We start from the raw sequence: 27416 nt of genomic DNA on the forward strand, positions 1-27416 counted from the left end.
CTGTTACTGATAGCTTGCCGAACATATGGTACTCGACACATCGCACTTGGCCAGTATGACTGAAGCTAGCCCCTCTTGAGGTGGGAGGTGTCGGGGTTGCCAACGTGTTGAGATAGCTCGGTAGCACGCCACTCTGGGGATCAATAAGCCAATTCAAATTCAACCTTGGATGCGCAATGAGCGCCAGGAAAATTCTAGCTTCTCAATGGAGGATAAATTCCGAGATCTCAAATCTGTCTGCTTTTATGCAGTTGTAGATGATGCTACTCTATTGGGCATTCTTGACTTCGCTACCTATCTGGGGACCGGGACTCTCCGGAGAGACCTGGACCTGGTTGCCAAAAACCATTCATTGTCTTTCTTTCTACAAAACTCGCGTCTACTCTACTCCGTACTCATGGTCGCGCCATTCCTCCAGCAATGGTACCATTGTGACAGGAGAGCCGCCGGTCTGCCTTTCAAACCTAGAACCCGGCTGGGCAGATCCACGCCCGAACAACACGACCAGTCTCTGTACAGAGTAATAGATATGACCACGAGAATATTAACATGAAGAGTCGCTGATGTGAGTGGCCGACATGTGCTGCCCCCCACATGAAGGGGTCACTTCCCATTATGGAAATAATGATACAAGATTCCCGACTCATCGGCGAACGAAGACGAGGACGGACGCTGGGCCGCCTCAAGCCTATGCCTAGCTTGAGTTGCGTGATTGAAGAAGAAAAGTCCTCAGGCTACTTCGTGTATACTGGAAGTATTTCAAATGGCTGGAGAATTTCGCAAACCAGACGACAGACGACCGGTATCTCTCCCTCTCGCTTGCATACTTTGTTCTGGCTGTTGGCGTTGGAAGCTCATCAAACATGGCTTCAGCCGATCTTGCTGCCTTGGAGCCGACGAAGCCCACTCTCACGGTAAGACCTACCAAAGGGGACGAGACTGTGCTTTCACAGGAGATCGTATCAGAGGATGAGTATGACACCGGTCGTGAACGAGCCAACAGAAATGCGGGAAAAACCAAGGGGCATTTCTTTCGTTGGTTCGATCCTGAGGATGGACCATTGGAACGCCGTCTCCTTTGGAAACTCGACTTCTACATTCTCGCATTCGCCTGTGCGGGATATATTGTATGATACAGGACGCTACCATGCTGTTTGAGAGCTGAGTATTAACTATTGCAAAAAGATGTTCTATATTGACCGAGGAATCCTTTCGAACGCCTATGTTAGCGGCATGAAAAAGGGTGAGCTGTATTCTCATTGTGGTCTAGCTCTGCGTGGATAGCTGATTTGATATGGAAGATTTGAAACTATACGGAAACGAGCTGGTTCAACTCAACACAGTCTACAGATGCGGTACATCAGTGTATGTAATCCTACCATCCAATCGCTCCAGTCGGACTGACAGGGATCCAGATCGAATATTCCAGCGACGGTCTTGATCACAAAATATAGGTCGCAATATATTGTCCCAAGCTTGGTGTTGATTTGGGGCGTGTTTACAGTGATGTCTTTCCGTGCTGGAAGTTTTGGAGAGCTTGTGGTTTACCGGCTGTTCGTTGGGCTCGCCGAAGGTAAGATGAGGATTTCGGGCATGTCGAATGAGTCTGACCCAAACTAGGCCCCTTTTTCTGCTCAATCGAATATGTTCTCGGCAGTTGGTGAGTTTTGTCCCAGGCCATGGCCATTCTGAAGGGTGAGCTGACATGTCAATAGGTATCGCGCGGATGAAATTGTCCGCCGAGCCGGTATTTTCTACATCTCCTCGAGTATTGGTCAAATCATCACTGGGCTTCTGGCTGCACGCATCTACACCGATCTCGATGGTGCATTGGGGCATGCGGGCTGGAGATGGATGTACCTGATCGGAGGCCTCATGGCTCTCCCAATCGCATTGTTCGGAATCTTCACTTTCCCCGGAACTCCGAACCATGGAAAGAGATGGGTACTGACAGACGAGGAGTTTGCTCTGGCCAAAGAGAGGATGGTGGTCGCCGGTCGTAAGGAGCCTGTCGGGTTCAGCTGGTCTCTGGTCAGACGCTTCCTTGGTCGATGGCATTTCTGGCTTTTGGTACCGTGGAACGTGTCTTGGTTGATGGGATTCCTGTCCGAAACTCAAGGAGTGTACACGTTGTGGCTGAAGAGCCACAAGGCATACAACACGGCCCAGGTCAATCGTTTGACGGTAAGTGGGCTTCAACTTTCGTGACAAACACTGTACGGTGGTTCCTGATCATTGTCACAGTCAGTTGCACCCGCCATCGGCGTCATCACCATTGCGTTGTTCTCGTTCCTCGCCGACAAGTACGGACCCAAATCGAGACTTTGGATTGTTGGCATTGTTGCCGTAATCGGTGTCATCGCTAATATGGGGTTCGCGTTATACGATCATACCTCTTTCGCTTACAAATGGTGAGTGTGTCTGCCACCCACCAAAATCCCATGCTTATCACTCTGCGGCAGGTTCACCTACGCTGAAAGTTACACCGAGGTCTCCTTGTCGAGCTTGCAGTATTCCTGGGCCAATGTGATCTGCAGGGACGACGCTGAAGAGAGAGCATTCGTCGTCAGTGCTATGCTCGCCGTTGGATCAGCATGTGACGCGTGGGTCCCCAACGTGTTTTTCAAGACCACTGATTCCCCAAAATGGGTCAACGGACACATCTTCCAAGCCGCCACGATGCCAGTCTATTTCGGCCTCACAGCGACGGTATATTACTTCAACAAGCGTGCTGAAAGGAGGAGATCCATCAAGGACAACGAGGGATGATGGCTAGCAAGACTTGGGCGATGTGGGGTGACCTGGTAGGGCTGTCGAGTCGCACCCTCCGCGTACTGGCGATGGTGTTCAACATAAGCAAGTATATTTGGCAACAGGCAGTGTCTGGCTTTCGATCCGACCGGGTTCCTCTTCACACATAGAACTGAATGCACGACAGTCCCCTACAATAGGGTGATTTGGACAGTTTCCACATCATATGAAAGATAAACCAGATTGGATTTTCTCATGTCTGGTATTGTTGGGAGTGGTCGATTTGAGTCGTCCCCTTGTGAGACATCCCTCAACCCTCATCTTATAAGCCTGTAGCAAGGCATGGTCTCTTGTCGCGGCAATGGTGCCCTTGATCGCGTTCGAACTTAGAAATGGCCATCTCTTCACTCCTTTCCGATCGGCCTGTGAACCGTGCAGTGTCAATGGGGAGGGATATCGCCGGGGATCTGACTCGGTCTCGACGTAAGGGGCGGTGGCTCTGGATGTATCAGTCAATACTCGGTTATTAAGACTCATGTCAAGTGGAGTCGATGAAGCTATTGTTGTAAATTGTGGACAGACCCTCGCCTGCATCAGCCGCAGAGGACAATGGGCAGGCTCAGAGGGCGGCCACGCAGTCGCGTCCGCGGTGGCGATGGCAAGGCTTCCCGAAATCACATTCTCCGGGAGGCGCTAGTTGCTAGTCTGCACGCCAAATCACATGACAACTCTCCGTCGGAAGGCGAGCCCTCGGCACAGCACTTTGCCGAACGCACAGGGCGGCATCACCTTGATCCCCAACGGGGTGCACCTGTGAACCATGAACCGCAAGCAAGATTTACCGACTCAGTGGCACCAACCTGCGCATCCGAGTCTCCGTAGTGGCACTGCTCACCGACACAACTGACAGCAACTCTGCTCCAGAGGTATTCCGTACAGATGACTTTTGTTCTACCACGTTTCCACGCTGTTGGCATGATCCATGAGCCTACCTGCCGGCGCCGTGGCTGGGATGCTTTAGCCTCACGCGATATCGCCAGCAAATAATGTCCCTCATCCTGTCGGCTGTCAAATCGATTCTCTGCCGCCGCCCAATCGCCGTATCCCATGGCCATGTCACCTCCTCAACGGTCGCAGCATTGACCGCAGACCCTGAAGTGCCATACGTCCCCGAACGAACTACCAACGCGCCAAAACCCACTGGCTTCACCATCGCAGCTTCGATTGCGACTCTAGTGAGCTTAGGCAAAGGAGACGGGCCCCTCAAGACTGCCACGTAACAAACCCGGATCGCCGAGAGGGATGGCTAGATTGCCATGCATGCGCTCTGCGGTCTATGCAGTGCAGTGATTCCACTACCCCCCGACAGCCAATTGCCATCCAACAGTAGTGAATTGTTTCCTTCAAAAATCATGCATGAAGAAAGGTCTTCCCGTTTGCTATCTTCACGTAGGAAGGTGAGAGCCTCGGTTTTTGTCGCCGTGTCTTTTTCTTTGTCAACTCCTGCCGCTCATTGCCCGTCTCGGATCCGTATCTTCTTGTCACGACCACCATTGATGATCCCATGATGCTTCTATCACCCTTGTTGTCGCAAGACAAGATTGTCTTGGGCTGCGAAGTCTTGGCCGCTAGCTTTGTCGCCTATCTGGTCGGATTGGTCATCTACAACCGATATTTCCATCCCTTGAAGGATTTCCCTGGCCCATTTTGGGCCTCCATTACGACTCTGTGGTATTGTCGAGCCGTACGCTGTGGTCGAGGACAAGATCATCAACTCCCTATCCACAAGAAATACGGCTATTTTGTGAGGCTTGCGCCAAATCTGGTACAAATTTCGGACCCAGCTGCCATTGAGACCATTTACGGGCCGAAACATGAATTCATCAAGGGAGAATTCTACAAAGGCTTCGACCCGAAGATCTCCAAACGGCAGGACAATTTCACCGAACAAAACGAGGCAGCCCATGCCCGCAGACGCCGTACCGTAGCGCACCTCTACACGCAGGCAGCCGTGCTCGAATACGAGCCTTCGGTCGACAGATGTATTGCACTTTTCTACAAGAGAATGGAGGAATTTGCCGAGTCTGGCGCCGTCATTGACATGTCGATCTGGCTGAGGAAGTACACTTTCGACATTATCGGCGAGATATTCTACGGCCGCGAAGGCGGATTCGGGTTCATTCGTGACAACGTCGACTACAACAACTGGTGCCACCTGATGGACGTGATGCCGAATCCGGTTGCCGCCATCACGTACGTGCCCTATGGTCTCCGAAATCTCTACTTCATGTTCCAGATGCTGTACCCGGAAACCCGAGCCGGGGCCAAAGGATTCTTCACTGTCATCGACCAATCTCACGCCGCGGTGAAGCAGCGCCTCGACGACATGGCAGCAGGCAAGCCAGTGAACCGGCACGACGTCCTGAGTAAGCTCCTTGACATTGTCAATGAGAAAGGCGACTTCGGCATCCTCGACGTCACCACTGAAATCTGGGCGATGATCTGGGCCGGAAGCGACACGACTTCGATAGCGCTGTGCTCCATTTTCTACTACCTACACAAAAACCCGTCGACCCTGGCCAAACTGCTCGACGAGATTGACACCGCCTTTGCCGACGGCACGCTAAAGACCCCTATCCGGTTCAACGACGCCATCAAACTCCCCTATCTGCACGCCGTGGTCCGCGAGGGCATGCGCATCCATGGCTCCCTCGGCACGGGCCTTCCTCGCATCGTTCCGTCGGGCGGCGTCGAGATCTGCGGCAAGTATTTCGCGGGCGGGACCGAAGTGATCATGAACGCCAACGCCGTCCAGTTCGACAAGGGCGTCTTTGGCGAGGATAGCGAGTCCTTCGTACCGGAGCGCTGGTTCCGCGACGGTGAACGGGCCGCTGCGAACATGGAGAGACACATGCTGCAGTTCGGCTACGGCAAGCGCATCTGCATCGGGCGCCACATCACCAACACCGAAATGTACAAGTTGCTGCCGACCATCTTGCACGACTTTGAGTTTGAGCTGGTCGGCAACAAAGAGTGGAAGACGTGGCAGGGGTGGTTTCATCAGCAGAGCGACGTCAATGTGACGGTGAAGAGGAGAGTGAGAAGGACTTGAGCCTCGAACGGGGTGGAGGAGATGACAATGTACAGCTAGCTAGCTAGACCCAAGCATGGGATAGATCGATCCGCATACTAGTACATAGCCAACGACGTGTTTCTAAGTTTCAGTTTCTCCCTCGAATTGCTGCCTCTTCCAGGAAACACCTCTGATGAGGTATCATTCTCGTCGCGCCATCCTTGGCTTCGCATCCCTACCGTACTTCGCGCCCCGTCACGGTGAGTTTAGGCTGCATGGAACATGGTGTGTTCCCTCACGCGGGAGGTCCTGGTCGCGTGGTTGTCTCATAAGGTCTTCCAACTCTTGAGGCTTGAAGCCGCTGTGTTGGTAACAGACAATCCAAGCACGTGGTTCTGTCAAACTGAGGCATTCCCACCCTTGCCCTTTACCCAGAAGGCCGGTTTATGCTATACTATTCTATATAGTATGCGCTCCCCCTGCGACCGTTTGATAGAGAACATGGAACATTTACATTTGACAGGATCAAGGCTTCCGAAAATAGTTGGCAATGGTGTTCTTTTGCGGACTTTTCTCGATGGTCTTGAGCCTCTTTGGCCTGGGCTCGTCCGGGCCGTCCGTCTTCTCCGGCTTCTCGCCGACCCTGAGCAGCAGCATCAACTCTTCGAAAGCGTCGACGGGCACGACGCCGCCGCTCGCCTCTTTATGGCCCCTGGCGAAGCTTTCTCCTAGTCTGTCCACCAGTCCGTCAGTCGAAAGAGCAGCGGCGGCTTTTAAACTGTCGATGATATTGACAGGCGGGTCTCTCGCCCTGGCACATCGCGCGATCCGGCACGAGAAGTTGACCATGCCAGGCAGGTATCCAGAGTTTGCGCAGACCACTATCTCCAGGGCCTTGGAGTTCAAGTGGCCAGCCCAGCGGGTCGCGATGACGGGGTGGACTTGAGCAGGCGTGTGGATGCGGAGGACGGCAATTCGGCCGTCGGCGCTGAATTTCGGAGGCGTGTGGGTGTTCAGTTCGACTTCTGCGTTGATTTCCACCCGAGCAGTCTGCAGACGGCCGTTACTCAATAGATCTTTGGGGTCGGTGGAGTTGAGCAGCGCCGTCCATGCCGTGATGACGTCGTATTTTGCTGTCCGCCGAGGCGCGTTGATCAGCGATACCGCATCGTTGATGGATTTCTTCGTGTACATCTTGAACGTGTCCTTCATGTCCGGGAATGGCGGTGCCCATTTGAGTGTGTTCCCCAGATCTCCGTGCGTGCCGATACAAGCGAGGTAGGCGCCGGATGAGGCGATCTCGGGCGCAAGCGTCTTACAGATCTCGTATGTGAGTAGGGACGTGGTCGACACTGGAGGATAATGGCATGCAGATACCACCTGGGCCCGCTCTGGAAAGAGGTCGCTCAAATGATGATCAATGATCAGTGACTTGGTGGCCAGTGAATCAACCACTGGAGGCGCTGCCATGGAGCCTTGGTCCAGGACAAAGATATAATCTGGGTTTTTGCGAGCCATGGCTGCGCGTTCGGGCTCGACGTGGACATTGGAGCCCTTTTGAACTAGGTGCACGTCTATGAGGGTTGGGTCGAGCCCCAGGGCCGTCAGTGTTCGGTGCATGATGACTCCCGACGACAGGCCATCCGCGTCTTTATCCGGTACAATCAGAGCCTTCTTGCCACTTGCTGCGCTATGTTCGTCAGACTCGGATTCCTGACTCGGAGTGGAGGAACTCAATCTACCATTCCTTTATGAATGCCCTGGCTCCCTCCATCGCAGCTTCTGGAGCAGGCCATATCGCCTTGCCACTGGCATCGCGGCGTGGCTCGACATCACAGTAATCTGGAAGCTTGACCCGGGCTTTGGTGTTGGTGTTGGTCGACCGCTTCATGCCTCGCCAGCCATGAGGCAGCAGAGTGTGAGGTATGAAAGTTCGGTCTGTGGCGGGCGCAAGCGATGTTGCAATCCGGGCTTGAAGAAAGTAAGCTGAAGGGGCTCCAGATAGGCGAGCAAGTCTTGAGAGAGGTTGCATTCAATCGTACCTGGTAGTACTCGCGATCAATTTGTTACATTGGGAGGGATCTCGGTCTCTCGTCGACCAGAAAGACGGTCGACATGGTGGACAGAACAAACCTTTGCATGACGTCGACATTGGAATTTCAGTGTCAGATGTCAGACTGAAACAATGTGGCATGGCAGCGACCCAAAACGGCCAATAACGTGTGACATGCTGGAAAAATAGTCTGTCTGACGCAAATTCCTTTCTTCCGTGAGATGCCCAAGGTACCAAGGTATGTCCGTCCTACTTCTGTCTGTAACATGCCGCAGAACTAGACAACGTCCTTTAACACTTCGAGATGAGCCTAGGTATGATCGATCCCTCCCTTACTGTCCAAGAGCTGATCCCATTCCTGTGAGTCGAGTCGAGGTTCAACAACCCATCACCCGGCCTCCTCTCAGCCTTGACCAGGTCCTCGGAATCGGCCCCTTCCCTTGCTTGGGAGCTGCGAATTGTCTGTCTCGTTCCTGCTTGGCCTCACCTTCACCCAAATATGCATTGCTCGTCCTCTGGCAGCCGCCAACTCCACGAGCGTCTCTGCACCCCCCTTTCGTACCTTTTTATAGAACCTCAATGCCTTGTTGATATCGCAGGTGTGGGTCTGAGAGGAAGTTGGGACAGAACCACGGACAACACACCAGCGTCTTCAATCGCTTGAGCTGCCCCCTGGGCTAGATGCGGCAGCGGCTGATGCACTCTCAGCTTCCAAAGCAAAGGAACATGGCGCCAGAAACAGCTATCCAGTCGCCTCCCCTACGCAAGGATCTGGGGAATATGCTCCTTCAGGTACTCAACAACTCCATCCGGCCCCTTCTCTACCTGCAGTCCTTGAGGAATAGCATGCGTCTTGATTCCCGGGACATTGGTCCTGGCTATTTGTTGAATGCGTGCACTCTCCTCGGGCGTCCACATCGAGGCACAGAACTAGGCGTCACATCACATCAGGTCATGTCCATCCATCCTTATATCCATATCTGGGCATCTCGACGTACCAGTACATCCGGCTGAATCTCTTTCACAGTCGCCTCCACTGCATCTATAGCTGTAGAAACAGTGCGTTAGTAGGCCTCATTCAACAATGAATCCCTCATTTGACCACAACGCCTTGCGACAAGGCCTTGGGTGAATTCACGTCTTGTCTGTGTGGGCTGGAGTTGGTGACCCAGAACGCCACACACCACCACCACCACCCGTGAAATGTAAATGACGAAGCATAGACTTACTCTCGCAATTCGCCACATGTTGAATGGTATATTGCTCTTTGAGATCCTCCACGACTCGGCCAATTAGTCTCTTTGCGCGTTCCGGCACAGTATTCACTGTCACTAGCTTGTAGGGCCCCTTAGGCGCCATGGCTGATGCTGATACTGATAGCTGGAGTTCTGTGCGTTGCTTGAACGCGTCTTTCTCGTCTTGACTAAAGTGGATAAAACACGATGAAGTAGAGAACAGTTTATAAATCTAGATCGAGAGCCAAAAGCACGGCTGCTGTGGCCGGCATCGCAGTTCGGCAGATTCCGGGCTTATGTAAGAGGATTTACGGATGCTTTGGAGATTCCGAATTGCGGCATTGAGTTGGCTTCTTGCTCATCATCGTCGCTACTTGTGAACAACAACCATCGCACGAACGTTGTAGGCTCAATTCCATCATACGGCCGAGCAATCTATCTCAATGGTTGATGTTGGGAGCTCTCTACTTTACATTTCGGTGGCTGCAGTTGCAGTTGCAGTTGCCCGGCAAACTGATTGGAGCTAAACAACAAAGTGCCTTATGTGTGGTCAAAAATACCTGTACGCCTGGCTGCGAGTCATGGATGGAAAACAGAGGCTCTAATGTAAGTACCAAAGCCTTGGGCAGGTTGCTACAGACAAGGCTTAGGGTCAGGAGGTGAGTGCAACCTTGTCACAAGGCGGACAGCGACCAGCATTAGTCAGCCTTGAACGACAATACGGCAAACGACGCGCGAAGCTGGTTCGCAGAATCTTTCGTTTTGCACATGCGAGATCCCATCAGGCCTGAATCATGGACCGAGACATCCACCTAGTCAATGTCTTCACAGCGGAAGGCCGAGGAGGCAACCTTGCGCCCATTGTTCTGGATGCCACAGGGCTGAAGGACTCGGAGATGAGAGATGTGGCTCGCCGCTATGAAAGAGAAAGCGTCTTCGTGTTTCCCGCCGAGGAGGGATCTGGGGCTGACTTCAGTCTGAGATTTTTTGTTCCTGGCCACGAAATGGAAATGTGCGGGCACGCCACAGTCGGGACAGGCTGGATCATGCATCGTCTTGGACTTGTGACCGAGACCGAAACCGAGATCAAGTTTATGACCAAGTCAGGGCTGGTCAGTACCCGCCGTGACAGGGTTGCGAATGCAAACACCACCGGAGAAATGGTGTCAGTGTCCGTGTCACAGCCCAAAGGGACTTTAGAGGATGTCCAGGACGAAAGGCTCATCGCACAAATCTTGTCAGTGCTGAGGGTCGACTCGTCTCATCTGGGGCCGTGGGCGATCCAGAACGCCTGCACCAGCCGCGTCAAGACGGTGATTCCGTTGAAGAGTGCCGCGACGCTCAATAGTCTGGACCCGGATTTCGAAAAGGTCAAAGATCTCTGTGACCAGCTTGGCTCCACGGGCCTCTACCCATATGCTGTGGTGCAGCATGGGAACGGTCTGGGGCCCACCAAGATCGAGGCTCGACAATTCCCAAGGGCTTCGGGATACCCAGAAGACGCAGCGACGGGGATTGCTGCTGCTGCTCTTTCGCGTGCCCTGGCTACGAATGGGTTGGCTCGTTCAGGAGAAAGCGTCGTCGTCTACCAGGGCAGGGCAATGGGGCACTTGTCCCAAATCAACGTGCTGGTCGAGGACACTGGGTGTTGGATTGGAGGGACCTGTGCTATGGCATAGCCGGTGTTCGGCACGGCTGATCGGGAGTTGCATGAATTTTTGGAAGGGGAAAAGAGGAGCCTTGCTTTACTGAAGCGTTGACTGAAGTATTACGAGCTGAAAGTCGCATCATGAACCTTGGTCCGGTCGCGCAATGTGTCGGCGTCATTGGTCTGCAGAGACAACCACCTTCATGGCAGCGAGCGAGTCTTGTCCTCCAATTCAATTCAGCAGCAAACGGTCAACGGAGCGGGGTGAAGACCCATCGCGGGGCCGGGGCTCACACTCACCAGCAACACGAGGACAAGACAGCCACTGTGGTCCCTCGAGGTCCATGCCCAGGCCGAGTCTAAGCCTTTACTAGAAGCATTGTGGCCGAAGTCCACGCCACTGTCGCTGCTGCCCCAACAGGAAGTGGTGACGGTCTAAGCCTTAGGATCCCCGACCTTCTCTGCAAATTTCAACTGGGGAAAGTGTCACGCGAGGCTCAGGCCCAGGCCCCTACCCCACACATGTACATACTCCGTATACTCCCGTATATCTACTCAATCTATATACGGGTACGGATACGGCTCCTCGTCTGGTTGTCCCGTGGAAGACATTACTCACCTCACATGCCCCCGTGCCCATCTAAGAAGCACCAGGACCGGTCTGAGAGAGACCAAACCAAGCTGGACCCGTGCATAAAACTGAGGACGTTGCTCTCGCACCTTCGACGCTTCATCTCATCACGGCCGGGGTCAGGGATTCCTCTCCCCTTAACGGCAGTTGTGTTTCCATACATCTGCCGGTCTTGGCTCCCCGGAGCAGCACCGACCCCAGACTTCGACCGCTGGGGTTATTCCCCCTTCCACGCGGGCGCCATTCCCCACAGGCCCCGGGCGAGTGAGTGCCGGGGTGCTGTAGTTAGGTAGTTGGAGATGTGTTTCAAACCCCTTTCTTTCACGGTAAGTGGTAACCTCGACCGCGTGACATGACCTTCAGCGTGCCGTTACCGGCCCTGGCCTGACGAGGTAAAGTTCAAACATCCTTATCCAGATCCAGCCATTGCGGGGTTTCAGGCTACGAGAATAAGTACGGAGTACTAGTGGAAACACTACCACTAGTTATATCTATCCTTCCCCAGACCTGGACGGATTTAGGCGACCTACCTTCCTGAGTCCTGGCCCATTGAGAGACTCCCAACTTCTCACACCACTACCACTGCTCTCGGGCAAGCTTGCAGGACTCGACATCGACACTGCACTGTGATCACAAGCGCCAGCACCAGCACCAGCACCAGCAGGATGGGGCTCGGCATCCTCGAGGGTACACACTCCTCCCCCCTTCCATTCCCTAGTCTCTACGCTGACGCAGCACCACTCAGATACAAAACTGGGCCATGTGCCGGGCACGGTCTTGTTGAATGACGAGGCCGCTCATGCCGAAGCCATCACCTCGGGTCTGAAGCACGGCAAAGGCAGGGATGCTCATATTGTGCTGTCGCCTCAACCTAGCGAGGACCCCAACGACCCTTTGAACTGGCCCATGTGGAAGAAAGAGGTGCTGGTCGCCATTCTTTGCTTTGGCGCCATGCTCAACGCTGGAACCAACGTCAGTGAAGAGAAGACCCCGTCCCGTCATGCTTGTTCTCTCTGTGTGTTACGTTCTATGTGCAACCACAATCCTTGATGTTACGTTCTATGAGTATCTACTAACCACCATCCTTGACAGGGGCCGCTGCTAAATGCCTCCTATTTCTCCATGTCCTTGCAGATTGACAAATCATTGACCGCGGTTGTCTTGGTGTCCGGATACAATCTGCTGGCTGCTGGATGCTCTGGACCTTTTGGTTTGTGCCCCCGCGACTCTACACACACACACACACACTCTCTCTCTCTCTCTTTCTCTCAGTGGTCACGATGACTCTGACTGTGAGGCTGCAGTGTGCGCATTCAGTCGTAAATACGGCAAGAGACCAGTCTTTCTGGTCTCGACGCTCTTCGACATCATCGGTACGGCGATTGGCCAGTCCAAGATCTCCTACAACTACCTCCTGGCCGCGCGGGTCATTCAAGGCTTCTCGACCTCGGCCTTCGAGTCCCTCATTGTAGCCAGTGTGGGAGACATGTATTTTGTGCATCAGCGAGGCCTGCGGATCGCCGTCATCAACTTCATCCTCAATTCCGCCTCCAGCCTAGCATCCATCATTTGCGGCCAGGTCTTCCAGAGCCTCGGCTGGCTCTGGCTTTTCCATCTGTTCCAGATCTTCCTCGTCGTGCAATTTATTCTCATGTTCCTGTTCTGTCCGGAGACAACGTACATGCGAGACAGCCGCTACGATACCGATCTGAACCGGGACGGGGACGAGAAACTCGAAGAATTGGCCATCATTGAACATGCTCACAAGGAGACGGTTGGCGAGCCCGGTCAGGGCGACCATGACACCACCACCGTAACCGTACCCAAGAAGAAGACGTTTGTGCAAGAGCTGGCTATCTGGACTGGCGTCTATTCGCACGATAGCATCTTCAAATACCTGGCCGGCCCGTTTCTGACCCTCCTCAATCCGGCCGGATGCTATGCCGTCATTGCTTCTGGCCTGTTGAACAGCTGGTAAGAAAGGCTGGATGTGGATGGAAGAAATCCGGTCGAAAATTGTTCTTGTTCATGTTCTCGTTTGAAAATTGTTCTTATTCTTGTCGTTTTCCTTTCCTTTTCTTTTCTTCGCCTTCTCCTGGCGTGGGAGCGAACTCGCTGACACTCGGAATGCCTGACAGGTATGTCGGATCGGCCATCATCATGTCTGGCATCTTCTCCGGTCCACCGTGGAACTTCGACGCCGCTCATATTGGGTACCTCGGTGCCGGGCCGTTTGTCGGAGGCCTCATTGGCTCTCTCGCCTGCGGATTCACCGGTGACTACGTGATCAAGTATCTCACGCGGAAGAACAAGGGTGTCTAGTATGTGGTTGGTTTTCTGATGGTTCGGATTGTGCCCGCACTGACAGATTCCCGTTCCCGTCCCAGCGAGCCTGAGTTTCGGCTGGTGTTTATGATCCCCGCCTGCATTGCCTGCGGCCTCGGCATGTTTCTCTTCGGCTACACCATGTCGATCGGCTCTCCGGCCGAGCTGTGTGCTTTCCTCCAGGGCGTGATGATGGTAGGCGTCCTGATTGGAATCTTCTCGACCTTGTCGTACGGGCTCGACTCGTTCCGCAGTCAGAGCAATGAAATCTTTGTCATGAACATGCTCTTCAAGGTGAGTGGGTTGGTTTGCTTTTGCTTTTGCTCTAGATTGTTTCTCTGGATTGTTTCTCACCTCACTGCCTCTACTTTCTCTCTCTTCCTCTCTCGTTCTTTCTCACTCCGGCTGGCGTGGACTTAACTCACTGTGCTACGCTACGTTAGAACTTCATGTTCTACGGCCTCTCGAATTTCGCAAACGACTGGGTGACTTCCAGCGGGCCTCAGCAAATCATGTACGTCTTCGGCGGTACCTCGGTCTTCTTGTCCCTGCTCGCTGTCCCCGTGTATATCTGGGGGAAGCGGCTGAGAAGCTGGTGGGCGAGACATGATTTGTTTGTGCTCTTGAAGATGGAAACCCATGGCCCGGTCAACGAGATGGGTTAGACTGCAGACACAGACACATACACAGACACAGACACAGACACAGACACAGACACAGACACAGCCAGGGCATCAGCTTTCTCCGAGCTTAACCCTAACCCTCAGATGCAGATAGCCGAATCTCCGCAACAGCTTTGATGTTTGCGTGTTGCATGTTGCGTATGCGAAGTCATGGTTTGCGTGTTACGTGCTGCGTATGCTAGGGCATGGTTTACTCTGCTCCCCAATGCCATAACGATATAGTCATTGTAGGCCTAAGGCCAGTCTGCCAGATCCATGCATAGCACTCCGTACATACCCCGGCGCCTCCCACCCTGCACCTGCGACAGTGGTTGCACGGCTTACTTAGCTACCCCTTGAAACGCGCCTGAGGCTTGGCCTTAGCTCTTTGACCTGAGCAACCTTAAGCCATCGACTCTTTCCTCTTTCTCTCTCTCCCCCAGAACCTCCTGTTTCCATCTCCCCCGCCTATGACTATGACGATTACAAATGAACGAGAAGGAGAAGATCTAATATACGGCCACGAATATGTCCTACGTACTTGTATTTGTACTAGGGCTTGGTGCTGCCGCGCCGACATGGACATGGATATGGACGTGAGACATGACGTGACGTGATGTGACGATGGCGGCCTCGTTGAGCCGACTCGGCTCTCTACTCGGCCGATCCCATGCAGTCCTACGTAACCTTGACCGCTTACGGCCGACGACGCTTCCCGCCTGATCTCTGATCTGCCTAATATTTACACTATCTTCCCTTACATATAAATGGGCTGGGATGGGATGACCTGGCAGAGGCCATCGACTGGCTAAGGTACCCCAGGTTTCCTCTTTGCTCCTGGAATTCGGTGAAGTGAAACGAAACGGTTAGCCTGCTAGCCTAGGAACAGGAACCCTGACTGCATACGCATGTGCGTGAGGGGCACTTTCCGCAACTCTATCCGACGAAAGGTACTACCACTACAGAACTCGTTATCCCACGAAAGGTACTACTACTATCACTACTCTATCTCAACCATCCGGGTTGCCATCGACAACCTCTTAAGACGGGGGGTTGACATTGAAATCCAACAGACATAATCGGTCTGGTCGGAAGCAGCGAAGCCTGAGTCCTATCTGCATATACAAAAACAATCCTCGCTCAACCGCGCATCAATCGCAATGGCGGACCAAGTCGCAATCATCGGAGCTGGCTTGTCGGGCTTGACACTAGCCCTGGCTCTGGACCAGCAGGGCATCCGAGCCACAGTATACGAGTCGCGGCCTGCTCCTCTCAACATTGGCGGCGCCGTGATGCTATCACCCAACGCATTGAAGGTCCTCGATGCCCTCGGTCTGTATCGGCACGTCCACGACCGTGGCTTCAACTTCGACCTTTTAGAGATGCAGCAAGTCTCGGGCGAAGTGATCGAGACGTACGAATTCGGCGGCCTGGAAAAGTACGGGTATCAAGCGAGCCGGATCTACCGGCACGAACTCATCGAAATTCTCTTGTCCGAGATCCAGTCAAGAGGCATCCCGGTCAAATACGGTCGAAAGTATTCTCGCGTTGTCGAGGAGACTGCCGCTCAAGTGGTCTGGGAATCTACCGACGGCACCGTGTCTCGCGCTTCGTGGCTAGTTGGCGCCGACGGCATCCATTCGTCTGTTCGCAAATACCTGTATCCCGCGCTGACGCCGAAATTCACCGGCATGGTCGGCATCTCAGCCGCGGTGCCGGCGAGTCAAGTCACAGGGGCGAAGCCCTTTGCAAAGATCACTCACCCGCTGACGATTGTGTCGAAAAACAAAGAGAAGGGTGCCTTTGTCATGGCCCCGCAGAAGGTCGACGGCTCGGAACTGTTCATCGGCAAGCAGAGGCGCATGGCAGAGCTCACTCGAGACGGCTGGGACCGTTTCCTCGCAGACAAGGACGGGCTGGTCAAGTTCCTTCGAGAAGATGCCGAGGCGTTTGGAGAGGTTGGCGTCACGGCCACGCAGGACATTCCTCACGACAAGGTCAACGTCTGGCCATTCTACGTCATCCCCAAACTGGACGCCTGGGCGTCCGAGAACCGACGGGTCGTTATCCTGGGCGATGCCGCTCACGCGATCCCCCCGAGCGCCGGGCAGGGCATCAATCAGGCGTTCGAGGACGTCTACATGTTTTCCCTACTGTTGGCGGCGAGCACAGGCAATGGTGGTGGTGGTGGTGGTGGTGGTAGTGGCGGTGACGGTGGCAGTGGCAGTGGTGGTGTGGTGGGATTCGAACCTGCCTTGGCCTTCTGGCAGGACTATCGACAGGACCGGATCAACAAGGTCCTAGAATTGAATAAGCAGATCGACTTGAGGAGACTGCCGAAACCGGCCCAGAAGGAACACGAACACGAAGAGGTGGAGGTGGTGGCACCGCAGGAGTTCGACTTGACTTGGCTGTATGAACCGGATTTCAGGGCCGAAGTAGAAACTTGGATCAAAAGTGCTGGTGGTAGTGATCCTGGCCCGAATACCTAATACCTAATCCTTGAGGGTTATGGTTGTTCATCGCAGGGTCCGTATACCCAATACCTAATACCTGACGGTTATGGTTATTCGTCACGGTGGTCCGGTATCTCTTGTCTACATCTCGAAAGGTCAACACACCAGCCGTATACAGTACAGTTCCAGCGGGCCTGAGTCCGAGGCAGTCTGACATTGAGTGCTGATTGTTGATTGCGAACTGGCCCTCGGATATGATATCTGACTCTGGCATTGCTATAGGATCAACTGGTTCTTTGTATTTACAGTATGTATGCCTACCTGTCTGGATGTGCTGCTATGGTACAGTACTGGGTGTAGATACAGATACAGATGCAGGCATATACGAATGGTCCAGGATTGGTCTGTACTGTACTCCGTACCGAGTTCTGTACATATATCTCGCTTGCTTGCTTACTTTGGCCCCTTTGGCCCCCTTGCCCCCCTGTCCTCTCTCCCTAGCCTGTGCCTGCTCTGCTCACAGTCCGTGTGGGCGTCGGAGTGAGTAAGTACATAAGCCAGCCTGTGCCGGCTCACTGTCGGTGTCAAGTGAGTAAGTACATAAGCTCGTTGTTGATGTGTCGAGTTATAACTGGTGGACAGAGCCCGGGTCTGTAGTGCCAGTGCCAGTGCCAGTGCCTTGTCAGCTCAGCCTTTCTGATAGGGTTAGGGTAATTCATTGTCAGCCCTTCTGGGCATCAGTCACGGTGACTATGCATGGGGCGGGAGGAGGGGAAGTGGATGCCTCGTCTCGTCTCGTCTTGTCCTGTCCCGTCCATTCCTGGATATTCAAGTTTCAATCCTCGACTACTCCCTGGGGCCTCGATCTTTTTGGCCCATTCGATTCCTGAAACTCCCACAAAACAGGACCCAGGACCCTATACGCTCTAGAACTATACCTCTAGAACCCTATACGTCCAGAACTATCCCAGCTGTCCTCGTTGTGGCGGCCCAGCCCACATGACCCTCAACCGCTACGAGCAGCAGATCGAAGACGAGTTCCAACGCGCGGCAAAGACGCCCGGGACGGCCGAGTACGTCAGTACCAAGCTCAGCGGACCGCAACATTCGTGTCCACACGCGGACAAGACGAAGACGCGCGGGATGCCGAAGAGACTAGGTTTTTTCCGCCAGACCGACGGCACCATGACATATCTCGACACCGACAAGGTGTGCCAACGCTGCTACGACGACATGACACCGGCCGGGTTCACGGTGTGGTCGACGGCGTACAAGCCGTCGGAGCGGCCAATGACGCCGACGTCTCAGGCACGATATCGGAACGAGGGAGACCCAGACCGACTAGACCATTGGGCCGCGGTCGCCATGCCCACCAGCTCCGACTACTATCCAGCCATGTGGCAGGCGGGGACCGAGGACGATGCCGACACCGAACCCATCGTCGACCGGCGGCTCCCGAACAACGCAGAGGTGCGCGAGCTCTGGCGGCAGCTCCAGACCGACGGCAGGCCGTTCTATGTCGACCAGCTGCATCTGACCCAGCCGTGGGATCCCAATGCTCCGGACCAGAGAGCCGAGGACGCCCGCGTGGCTCGCGAGAACAGACTGGCCTACGAAAACGCCGCGAGGGGCTACGTGGAAACGGGCGTCGGGGGTGCCGGCTACAACAGTATCGTCGAGCAGCGCATCCTGCGAGAACGCGCCGTCGAATTGCCCGCCCGGTTCGGCGAGAATAGAAACACGGCCACGCACGACGAGACCGAAACCGAGACCGAGACCGAGTACAGGGACCGGGACCGTCCAGAGCTGACTGTGAGAGTGAGTGCTCACTAACCCACTTGATACTCCGGTAGAAATAGTCCTAGCCCTTTTCTGACCTCGCGTATTGTATTGTAGGAAGATCTTGCGGGAGTCGAAGTCCCGACCAACTGGCCGGAAATGTACCGCATGCCCTCGAAAGCGGAAATCGACGCGGCCGAGTACGAAATGACCGGGCGCATCACCCAGCCGACGGACGAGGAGGCCAATAGACGATTCCACCTGGAGTAGGTAAGTAGGTAGTAGGTAGGTAGGTAGGCAAATAGGTAGTAGGTACCTACACAAATTGCTACGACGTTGAATTTCACAGCCTCGGGCTCCTTCCAGCCACGAGGCTCCAACACAAGGCTCCGACACAAGGGGCGTGGTGTATTTAGTTTCTGATTGTTGACACTTGATAATTTATACTGCCGCACTTTCATTTCACAATTCGCCAAATCCCTCGTCCTCCTCCGGTCCGACGGCGCAGTGGCTTGAAAAAAGAGACAACAAACGGGTTGCGCACTAAGCGTTTAGAAAGAGTCTCATGTTCAACTTCGACGTACAAGTGGTGGATATTCAATCAATCAATACAACACAATCTCGAAAAACCTGTAATTAACAGGTTCACTTCCCTACAACCTCCGCTCGAGGAGTTTGTAGGCAAAAGTTTTTGTTTCTTGGTGGTTTGTTTTTGGCGGTTTGTTATGGGTGGGTCGACAATCCATGTCTCATGTCTGGGGCAGCGTGAGAGGTGAGAGAAGGGCCATAGATAAAGATCTGTGTGGACGATGATGATGCGATGCGAGAGGGCGGGAATAGAGTGCCTAGAGGTGTGGTTTCTACCAGTGCTGGTGGTGTTGGTGTTGGTGTTGGTGTTGGTGAGGCTTGATATCTAATCTGCGCATTCGGGCCTGTTGCCCACCGTAGCCTTGGCGTCTCAGGGTGTCGAATTTTGTCTTTTGTCCGCATCGAATTCGAGTTCGAGTTTGACTTTGCGAAGTTCAACTCCAACTCCAACTTCCCTTCGGTCTTGCCCTCGCCTCACTCAGCCTTCTCGATCTTCTGATCGTGACCGCATTGGTCACATAGTAGCGAGAACGTCAGTCCACCGCCATGTCAGCCCAACAGGAACAGGAACGGCAACGGCAACAGGACCATGTCAGTGACTCCTCCTCGTCCTCCTCTATATCAGATCCTCTCGACACCAGGGACGATGACGGGTGGGAGGACTTGGAGCCAGATGAGGAGTCTATCTCGGTCTTGTCGCTGTTTGACAAGCAAATCTTCCCCGATGCTAAGAGCATGCTGTCTTATTGCCGAGAGCACCATGGCTTCGATATCTGGAAACTAAGGCAAGACTTTGGTGAATATTCTAGCATGGCTTATGCCATCTCAATCTCACGCCAGCAGAGCTAATGTCCCCTGTCTTTGCCTAGATCTTGATTTCCTCGGACTCATCAAACTCGTCAACTACATCCGATCGGAAGTCCAGGCTGGCAACCCCCAGCCCGACGTCTCGTCCAGTTCAAAGTTTGATGACGACAAATATCTCAAGCCGGCTCTGGACAACGATGCGCTGCTGTACAGTCTGGACGATGTGTTTGAGGAGGCTGGCAGCGTCGGACCGTCCAGCGAAGTCGACCAGCTTCGAGAACAGCTGGCCAATTTGCAGTCGCACTTCACCGCGTACAGGGAAGAAGTGCAAAAGGCGATGCTGGAACGACTCGACTCGTCAGATGTGACCACAGAACCGAACAGCGTGCGACCGAGCCAACCGAAACTCTCGAGCAATCTGGTGGGAGGGTCTTTGGACAACGACTATTTCAAGTCGTATTCGTACAACGGGATTCACGAAGCCATGATCAAAGACCGGATCCGAACTGACGCATACCGCGACTTCATCTACGACCACAAAGACCTGTTCAAAGACAAGGTGGTGCTCGATGTCGGCTGCGGAACCGGGATCTTGTCCATGTTCTGCGCCAAGGCCGGGGCCAAATTGGTCATTGCGGTGGACAATTCGGACATCATCGACAAAGCACGCGAGCATGTGTTCCAGAACGGGCTGCAATCGACGGTCAAGTGTCTGCGAGGAAAGATCGAAGAAGTCACCCTACCCGTGCCCCAAGTGGACCTGATCGTGAGCGAGTGGATGGGATACGGCCTGCTGTACGAATCCATGCTTGACTCGGTCATCTACGCGCGGGACAAGTACCTGGCCCCTGACGGGCTGATGGTTCCGTCTCATGCGACGCTGCGGATCGTGCCACTCGCCGACTCGGACCTCAAAGCGTCGCACATCGATTTCTGGCGCGACGTCTACGGCTTCGACATGACGGCCATGCTGGAGCGGGCGCATGAAGAAGTGGTGGTTCGCGTGGCAGACGAGAAGGAGCTTGCTGCCGAGAGCTGCGTGTTCCTGGAACTCGACCTACATACGACCAAGGTGGAGGACTTGACATTCACCCAGCCGTTTACGACGACGTGGAAGGAAGGGTTTCGAGTGCTCGAGGGATTCGTGGTGTGGTTCGACATCATCTTCGGCCAGTCTCGAACCGAGGCGGAGGCGGGCTTCAAACCAGGCATGACGGCCGCCGAAGCCAAACAGAAGGGTCTCGTGGCCTTCTCGACAGGGCCGTATTCCGAAGCCACGCACTGGCAGCAGGTGATCATGCTGATCAAGGATCCAAAGGATGAGTTCCGCGCGGGTGAAGACCTGTCGGGCGAGGTCAAGTACGTGAGGAAGCAAGGGCAAGAACGGTCGTTGGAGATTGAGGTGTCGTGGGCCAATGCACAAGGAAGTGGAAAGCAAGAGGTCAAGAGGCAGATGTGGGTACTTGATTGAGGGGCATGCTTCCGAACATAAATCGCCGCAGATGGTGAAGCGAATCGTCGACAGAGAGAGAAATGTCGGCTAGCAAATTACAAAGTCATGTCATACCCCAGTGAATACGCCAATGTTAATTTGGTTCTGAAACGGGATTGGCTCATTTTTGGGCAGATGCTTACATTACGTCGATATAGGATGGGCATTATTATGGGTGTCCAACCAGCTCTTGCGCGTTCAAAAAAGCATTCTTCAGCAGATTGATGTCTGTCTCCCCTTGACTGGATAAGGACAAGTGTTTAGACTATAGGAGTGAGTAGTAAGGAGTAGAAGTAAGGAGTAGAAGTAAGGAGTGAGGAGTGTAGAGTGAGTAGTGATCAGTTAGTACCATAGAAGAAGTGATGAGTGAGGAGTGAGTAGTGATGGTACAGGATCTATCTACTCGCAAGACTCGGCGTGGGTGCTATGATATCCCAAGTCTTGCTTGATGCATTTTAAGTCAGTGCCTGCAGGAGTTTGGAGTCAGCGGCGTGGAGACCGGGGCTTAAGGCCGAGACCGGGGCCGAGAGGGAGAGGAGAGGGACCGGAAGGGAGACGGAGACGGAGACGGAGAGAGGGCGGGGTTGGCATGATATCCGTACGCCGTACACACCACACATTGGATCAATCACACCATTATCCCGTCCCATCACTCACTCATAACTCGAGATTCGCAGGATTGTAGAATGAGTACTGTACTACCTCCGTACCTTAAGGTACAGTAAGTGCAAGAGTGAAAGGTACGGCACAGAGTACACAGCAGAGAAGAGCAGAGCGCAGCACAATATCATAATATCATCTACCTGACCACATCCGCAGTACACTCCGCCTTCTACCTGATTGCATCCGCATCGAATCTTGAATCTTCAACCACCCACCCTATCTTCAGGCACGGCCTGATCTTCTACCTGACCTGACCCTGACCCTGACCCTGACGCTATCTCAGAGTCAGACCTCGGACCACGGACCAGATCTCAACTCTACCAGACCGTCTGAGACCTACTCGGCAAAATGTCATCCACGCCCCCCAACCTCCTCGCCTCTTCCAAACACACCACCCCAATCCACCTGTACCAACCGACGCTCAAGGCCGTGCCGTCGGCCATTTCCGCCCTGCTGGCCGAATACTCGGGCATCGCGCCCGCCGAGCAAAAGGAACACATCACCACCGTGCGCGACCGCGCCTACGCCTCGTACCCGTACCCGTGTCTGGGTCGTTGGCGGTTCTTGGAACTCGATCTGGCTAGCCATCCGCTATATGGGAGTGAGATATTGCCGGCGTTGGCCAACACCAACACTGCCCACGACTCCAACGATGACACCAACAATGACACCAACGACGGCAATGACAATGACAATGACATTGACGATGACTGGATCTTTCTCGACTTAGGCTGCTGTCTCGGCCAAGACCTCCGCAAACTCATCTACGACGGCGCCGACGTGCGTCGACTCTACGGAGCCGACCTGAACCCGGAATTCATCGATATCGGCTACACGCTCTTCGGCGACCAGGACAGGTTCTCGCGCAACGCCCACTTCATCGCCCCCGCGGACGTGTTTGATTTCTCCGAAACCAGCGAGCTCAGCCGCCGTTGCGACGGCCGCGTCGCCATCCTGCACTGCACGGCGGTGTTTCATCTGTTCGGGCTGGATGAGCAGAAGGTCCTGGCGCGGCGGTGTTTGAGGTTGTTGAAATCGAGATCGAAATGGAGAACCACTGCCAGTGCCAGTGCCGCTATTCCAACCCAGAACCAGAACCACCCACGACGTGCCCTGATCCTCGGCGCACAGACGGCCAACGTCCGCGCCGGAGACTATCCACGCAGCCGAAGCGGCCGCATGCGGTACCGCCACAACGAGCATAGCTGGCGCCAGTTCTGGGAGGAGGCGGTGGCCGAAGACGGCTGGAGGGATCGAATTGCATCCGTTGATGTGCAGTCCGTGCTGGTGGAGAGGACGTTTGGGGATTCGGACGGGAAGGGGGGTGGTGGTGGTGCTGATGCCGATGCTGGTGCTGATGCTGGTGGTGCTGATGCTGAACCAAACAATACGCAGGCCCAGATAGGCAAGGTCGAAGAGGGGTTCAGATGGATGAAGTGGTGGGTTTGGATTGATTTTGTCTAGGTACATACAAATCATCCAATCCATACTGTAGTAACCCTAACCCTAACCCTTGGACGAGACGATGTCAGATGTCTTGGTCCCTACCTAGGTACCTACCTGACCTTTTTACTGAACCTGACCTATATACTGAACTTGAACTGAGATCGAACCTGCCTTGCACATCAAGTTTGAACGTAACAATTCTGAGTTGGATAATTAGGTACTGTAGGCTCAGTAGGTTCAGTAGGTTCAGTAGGTTCAGTAGGTTCAGTAGGTTCGAATACTCTAGGTCAAGGCTCAGGGTCCTCCTATAATACCCCAAGAGCTCTGCGCACTTTCGCGCCGATCCCTCTCAAGCGATCCAGAGGTTCATTCGAGAAGACGAATCGAATGTATTGTCCAGCCTGGGCACCTCCCCAGCCGGCCATAGAGGTAGCACAGATGCCCTGGTCCAAGAGTCGCTTTGAGGCCGTATCCCCATCGATGCCAAAGTCACTCACTCGGATCAAAAGACTCCATCCCCCAGCAGGAACTGCGACCGGAAGACCGGCCAATTCCTCGACGATGAGATCTCGTCGCGCCTGAAGCTCCGTCACGTACTGTGGCATGGTCACAGCCGACCGCTCCAACGCAATGGCCACGGCCTCCTGTGCAATACCCACTGGGACGACCACGTTCGCCATCGAGACGGCGGCGATGTCTCCCATGAGAGCTTCCGGTGCTACGATCCAACCGACTCGCCAGCCAATCATCCTCAGCTCCTTCGCAGAGGATCCCACGGTGACGGTGCGCTCCGCCATGCCCGGAAAGCTTGCGGGATGGACGATGGGACGATTGTCGAAGACGAGCCGCTCCATGGCCGAGTCCAGGATGAGCAAAAGATCGTGCGACACACATAATTCCGACACGAGATGCCAGTCATCTTGATCGAAATAACCGCCGGTTGGCATGGAAGGCGACATGAGCAGCATTGCTGTTGTTCGATCGGTGATGGCGGACCGGAGCGCATGGCCATCCAATTTCCATTCGCCACCGGGCTGAAATGTGAATGGGACGAATTTCGGTACCCCTCCTGCGAGAAGGACCCGATTGATCAGGCCGCGGTAGATGGGGTCCGTTATGATCACTTCATCGCCCTCCTCGATCGTGGCCAGGAGCACGTTGAGGATGCCGGACAGTCCTCCCGCAGCGATGGTGCAGTTGCGTTCGCCAGAGTATTCCACCCCGGAAATCTGGGTTACATGTTTGGCTGCAACGTCGCGTAAATGCGCTTTGCCGGTAAATGGGAGATAGCTGTTGCATCCGTCAAGGTGGAGCGCTTGCTCCGTATAGGCGACGGCATCCGGGTCCGGCGGGATGTCGACGTCGAGATTCTCCAGGCGGAGATAGTCGCGGTCAGAGGCGTCCGCGAGGTTGCCCATCTGGTCAACTCCAATGCCCTGGATATGCTGTAGGCGACGGGGGCGAGGGCGAGGCATGATGAAGATCAATTATGTCGAAATCAGACCACAGACGTCCACAGGGGCAGCTTCTTGAGTCAGTATTGATCAGAGGTTTTGCTTTATACGTAGTTGTGTCTCTCAGATTACTCATCGACTACTTCCAGTACTGCTGCCTTGTGCCTTATATTCGTTTCGGTTCTTCGCGGTACGTTCAATGCTCCACAGCAACTCGAGTAGGAATGTCCAGGAACATGAGCTGGATCAATGCTGGCTCGCCTATTCGCGGTCTTCCACGGAAAGGAGGCGTATATCAAATGAAGCCCGCGGACAAATGCGTGCTGGACGCTCTAGATAGCTCCTCCGCAGCCCAAAATGCGCCCTTTGGCCTTGGCGTCTTGCGGGAGAGGGGGGAGTCAGCCGTCAGTTTTTCGATCGCCGCATTTCTTGTGTCGTCGCCAATGTCAATTATCTTCATCGCGTCAAAAAGCTGTAGTATCGGCTCGGCTCAGAGAGAGGAGGATAGTGAGAGGTTGAGCAGGAGCTGTGATTGGTGGTTGTAGTGGCAGACCACAATATGCCGTGCGGTGTAGAGTCGTCTTGAAACTGCCGAACGAAGACAATACGTTGATTGCTTTGAGGGATGTTACAGGACAGTGTAAGGACTAACAGGAGACAATGGGGTTTCCGCTTGTGTCGACATTCCAAGAGAAGGCGGAATGGTCTGGTACGCAGGGAGATATTCCTAGCGGAACGGAGAAAGATTTATCCGATATATTCCTATTCCCTCTCTTGAGGTGCTGCGCTGCGCTGCGAGGTCCCGAGTGCTCGGCACGCTGGAGATACTGAAGACACGGCGGGTCGGTCGGTCAGTCGACAATCGACTCTTCGGGTCCTAGTATGTGTACTACTACAACTACTGCACGCTCGAGTGAGCGCTATCCGCCGCGATGGGGGTGCTACCGACGCAACGATGAGCTGGCAACACTCCATGTGGATATGTCAAGCTTCATCTTGTTGACAGGGACCAAGGATAACTTGGTTTGTTGGTAATCAATTCCATGTACGTACGTACCGCTTCACGTAAGCCACACATCGGTGTGCAGTTAGTACTCGTACTACGTACGTAGTACCGTAGTGTAGTTGGTAGGTGGGTATATTCTGTCCAAGACCTATGACAGCGGTCAAAAGAGGGCATGGCAAAGGCCTAAAAAAGTCGTTGTATGTCACTCCGGTGACTGGACTGGGATCCGTACAGTGACTGTTGTCCGAATAAATAGTCCGCCTTCAGACCGAAAGCCCAAGCCCAAGCCCAAGCCCAAGCCCAAGCCCGAACGAGACTCACTCTGCAACTTTCGACAGTGGTTTTCAGGTCAACAGCAGGACTGTCCTGTTCACTTCCACTGTGATCGCAATCAGTCAGCAAGACCCAACCATACCGTACTCGTCATCTGTCAGAAATGTCTTCAACTTCCGCTCCAGGTGGAGGGGTTCTATGGGTGACGACCAGCGTGATGAACAAGGCACTGCCTCTTTCGCTTCTCGACGACTGGTACGATGAGCACAAGGATGACGTGCTCAACGCTCACGGGCATGGCGGCCTCGTTCTCCGATACAAGAACCTCGATCCCGCAACCGATCCATATTTCGATCCTAAGTTCGCCGATCGGTCTACATCGGATGCCACGCTCAGAAGCATTGCCGACTCGCACTGGGTGTACCTTGCCTTGGTTAAGCTGAGCGATTTGGACTGGTTGACGAGCAAACAGTTCATCGACATGCCCCGGGTCTCTAAACAATTACCTCCAGAAGCAGATGGGTCCATAGGCAGCGCCTTCAGCTGTTGGTATGCCGCGCTGCGCAGTTACGAGACGGTTGGCAAAATTGACGATGCAACTGGAAAGTCGACCCAACCGAAATATATTCTGAGCATACAGACCCGTGACGCCGATGACTCCACCTGGGCTGCACTGGACGAGAAATACAACACATTGCCGGGATTCCGGGGCGTGGTCAAGTATAAGAATGTCAACGGGTTGTTGGAGTATCAAGAACCAGGGCAGCTACCGGTCGGGCTTGCGCTGTACCAGTTTGACGGGGAAGAGCCTCCTCAATCGCCCGTGGGAACAGATCAAATCGTCAAGGCAGACGTTTGGGAGTACATCTTGGAGGCGGGCGATAAGTCACTCCGTCTGTAGAGAGAGATGAGCCTGCCAGAAGCCAGCCGCGGCAACAATAGTGTATAGATGTACGAGATGTTCGTGCAGTAGTGTTCCCGGCAGTTTGGCAGGGATGTATATGCGCCACGAATAAACAATGGCAACTTCCCTCACTCCTTCTCTTGCAACTGACGCGTCGAAACGTGGATTAT

General features: G+C 54.1%; 12 protein-coding genes across 12 annotated transcripts; 9 read left to right on the forward strand and 3 right to left on the reverse strand.

The window, feature by feature from the left end:
- Window positions 1-863: 863 nt before the first annotated feature.
- Window positions 864-2769, forward strand: A1O3_03773 (uncharacterized protein; the record flags this gene model as incomplete). The annotated part of the gene is made up of 8 exons (XM_007733908.1): window positions 864-1127; window positions 1186-1243; window positions 1302-1365; window positions 1416-1573; window positions 1621-1660; window positions 1716-2184; window positions 2245-2411; window positions 2463-2769. The coding sequence occupies 8 exons, from the start codon at window positions 864-866 to the stop codon at window positions 2767-2769; spliced, it is 1527 nt and encodes a 508-aa protein (XP_007732098.1).
- Window positions 2770-4318: 1549 nt separating this feature from the next.
- On the forward strand, window positions 4319-5863 carry A1O3_03774 (uncharacterized protein; the record flags this gene model as incomplete). Its single annotated transcript, XM_007733909.1, has 1 exon — window positions 4319-5863. One exon carries the CDS (start codon window positions 4319-4321, stop codon window positions 5861-5863), a length of 1545 nt encoding a protein of 514 aa, XP_007732099.1.
- Window positions 5864-6349: 486 nt separating this feature from the next.
- A1O3_03775 (uncharacterized protein) lies at window positions 6350-7715 on the reverse strand (the record flags this gene model as incomplete). The annotated part of the gene is made up of 2 exons (XM_007733910.1): window positions 6350-7514; window positions 7567-7715. The coding sequence occupies 2 exons, from the start codon at window positions 7713-7715 to the stop codon at window positions 6350-6352; spliced, it is 1314 nt and encodes a 437-aa protein (XP_007732100.1).
- A 921-nt stretch (window positions 7716-8636) lies between these two features.
- On the reverse strand, window positions 8637-9236 carry A1O3_03776 (uncharacterized protein; the record flags this gene model as incomplete). The annotated part of the gene is made up of 3 exons (XM_007733911.1): window positions 8637-8807; window positions 8876-8925; window positions 9107-9236. 3 exons carry the CDS (start codon window positions 9234-9236, stop codon window positions 8637-8639), a joined length of 351 nt encoding a protein of 116 aa, XP_007732101.1.
- Window positions 9237-9906: 670 nt separating this feature from the next.
- On the forward strand, window positions 9907-10791 carry A1O3_03777 (uncharacterized protein; the record flags this gene model as incomplete). Its single annotated transcript, XM_007733912.1, has 1 exon — window positions 9907-10791. The coding sequence occupies one exon, from the start codon at window positions 9907-9909 to the stop codon at window positions 10789-10791; it is 885 nt and encodes a 294-aa protein (XP_007732102.1).
- Window positions 10792-12056: 1265 nt separating this feature from the next.
- On the forward strand, window positions 12057-14381 carry A1O3_03778 (uncharacterized protein; the record flags this gene model as incomplete). Its single annotated transcript, XM_007733913.1, has 7 exons — window positions 12057-12078; window positions 12137-12363; window positions 12484-12601; window positions 12696-13365; window positions 13530-13712; window positions 13779-14010; window positions 14160-14381. 7 exons carry the CDS (start codon window positions 12057-12059, stop codon window positions 14379-14381), a joined length of 1674 nt encoding a protein of 557 aa, XP_007732103.1.
- Window positions 14382-15538: 1157 nt separating this feature from the next.
- Window positions 15539-16870, forward strand: A1O3_03779 (uncharacterized protein; the record flags this gene model as incomplete). Its single annotated transcript, XM_007733914.1, has 1 exon — window positions 15539-16870. One exon carries the CDS (start codon window positions 15539-15541, stop codon window positions 16868-16870), a length of 1332 nt encoding a protein of 443 aa, XP_007732104.1.
- Window positions 16871-17833: 963 nt separating this feature from the next.
- Window positions 17834-18883, forward strand: A1O3_03780 (uncharacterized protein; the record flags this gene model as incomplete). Its single annotated transcript, XM_007733915.1, has 2 exons — window positions 17834-18652; window positions 18731-18883. The coding sequence occupies 2 exons, from the start codon at window positions 17834-17836 to the stop codon at window positions 18881-18883; spliced, it is 972 nt and encodes a 323-aa protein (XP_007732105.1).
- An 864-nt stretch (window positions 18884-19747) lies between these two features.
- Window positions 19748-21479, forward strand: A1O3_03781 (protein arginine N-methyltransferase 3; the record flags this gene model as incomplete). Its single annotated transcript, XM_007733916.1, has 2 exons — window positions 19748-19997; window positions 20071-21479. The coding sequence occupies 2 exons, from the start codon at window positions 19748-19750 to the stop codon at window positions 21477-21479; spliced, it is 1659 nt and encodes a 552-aa protein (XP_007732106.1).
- A 1032-nt stretch (window positions 21480-22511) lies between these two features.
- Window positions 22512-23627, forward strand: A1O3_03782 (uncharacterized protein; the record flags this gene model as incomplete). The annotated part of the gene is made up of 1 exon (XM_007733917.1): window positions 22512-23627. The coding sequence occupies one exon, from the start codon at window positions 22512-22514 to the stop codon at window positions 23625-23627; it is 1116 nt and encodes a 371-aa protein (XP_007732107.1).
- Window positions 23628-23914: 287 nt separating this feature from the next.
- Window positions 23915-25084, reverse strand: A1O3_03783 (uncharacterized protein; the record flags this gene model as incomplete). Its single annotated transcript, XM_007733918.1, has 1 exon — window positions 23915-25084. The coding sequence occupies one exon, from the start codon at window positions 25082-25084 to the stop codon at window positions 23915-23917; it is 1170 nt and encodes a 389-aa protein (XP_007732108.1).
- Window positions 25085-26505: 1421 nt separating this feature from the next.
- Window positions 26506-27243, forward strand: A1O3_03784 (uncharacterized protein; the record flags this gene model as incomplete). Its single annotated transcript, XM_007733919.1, has 1 exon — window positions 26506-27243. One exon carries the CDS (start codon window positions 26506-26508, stop codon window positions 27241-27243), a length of 738 nt encoding a protein of 245 aa, XP_007732109.1.
- Window positions 27244-27416: the final 173 nt, after the last annotated feature.

The sequence above is a fragment of the Capronia epimyces genome (assembly GCF_000585565.1).
Source record: "Capronia epimyces CBS 606.96 chromosome Unknown aczIQ-supercont1.3, whole genome shotgun sequence".
Lineage (NCBI taxonomy): Eukaryota > Fungi > Ascomycota > Eurotiomycetes > Chaetothyriales > Herpotrichiellaceae > Capronia > Capronia epimyces.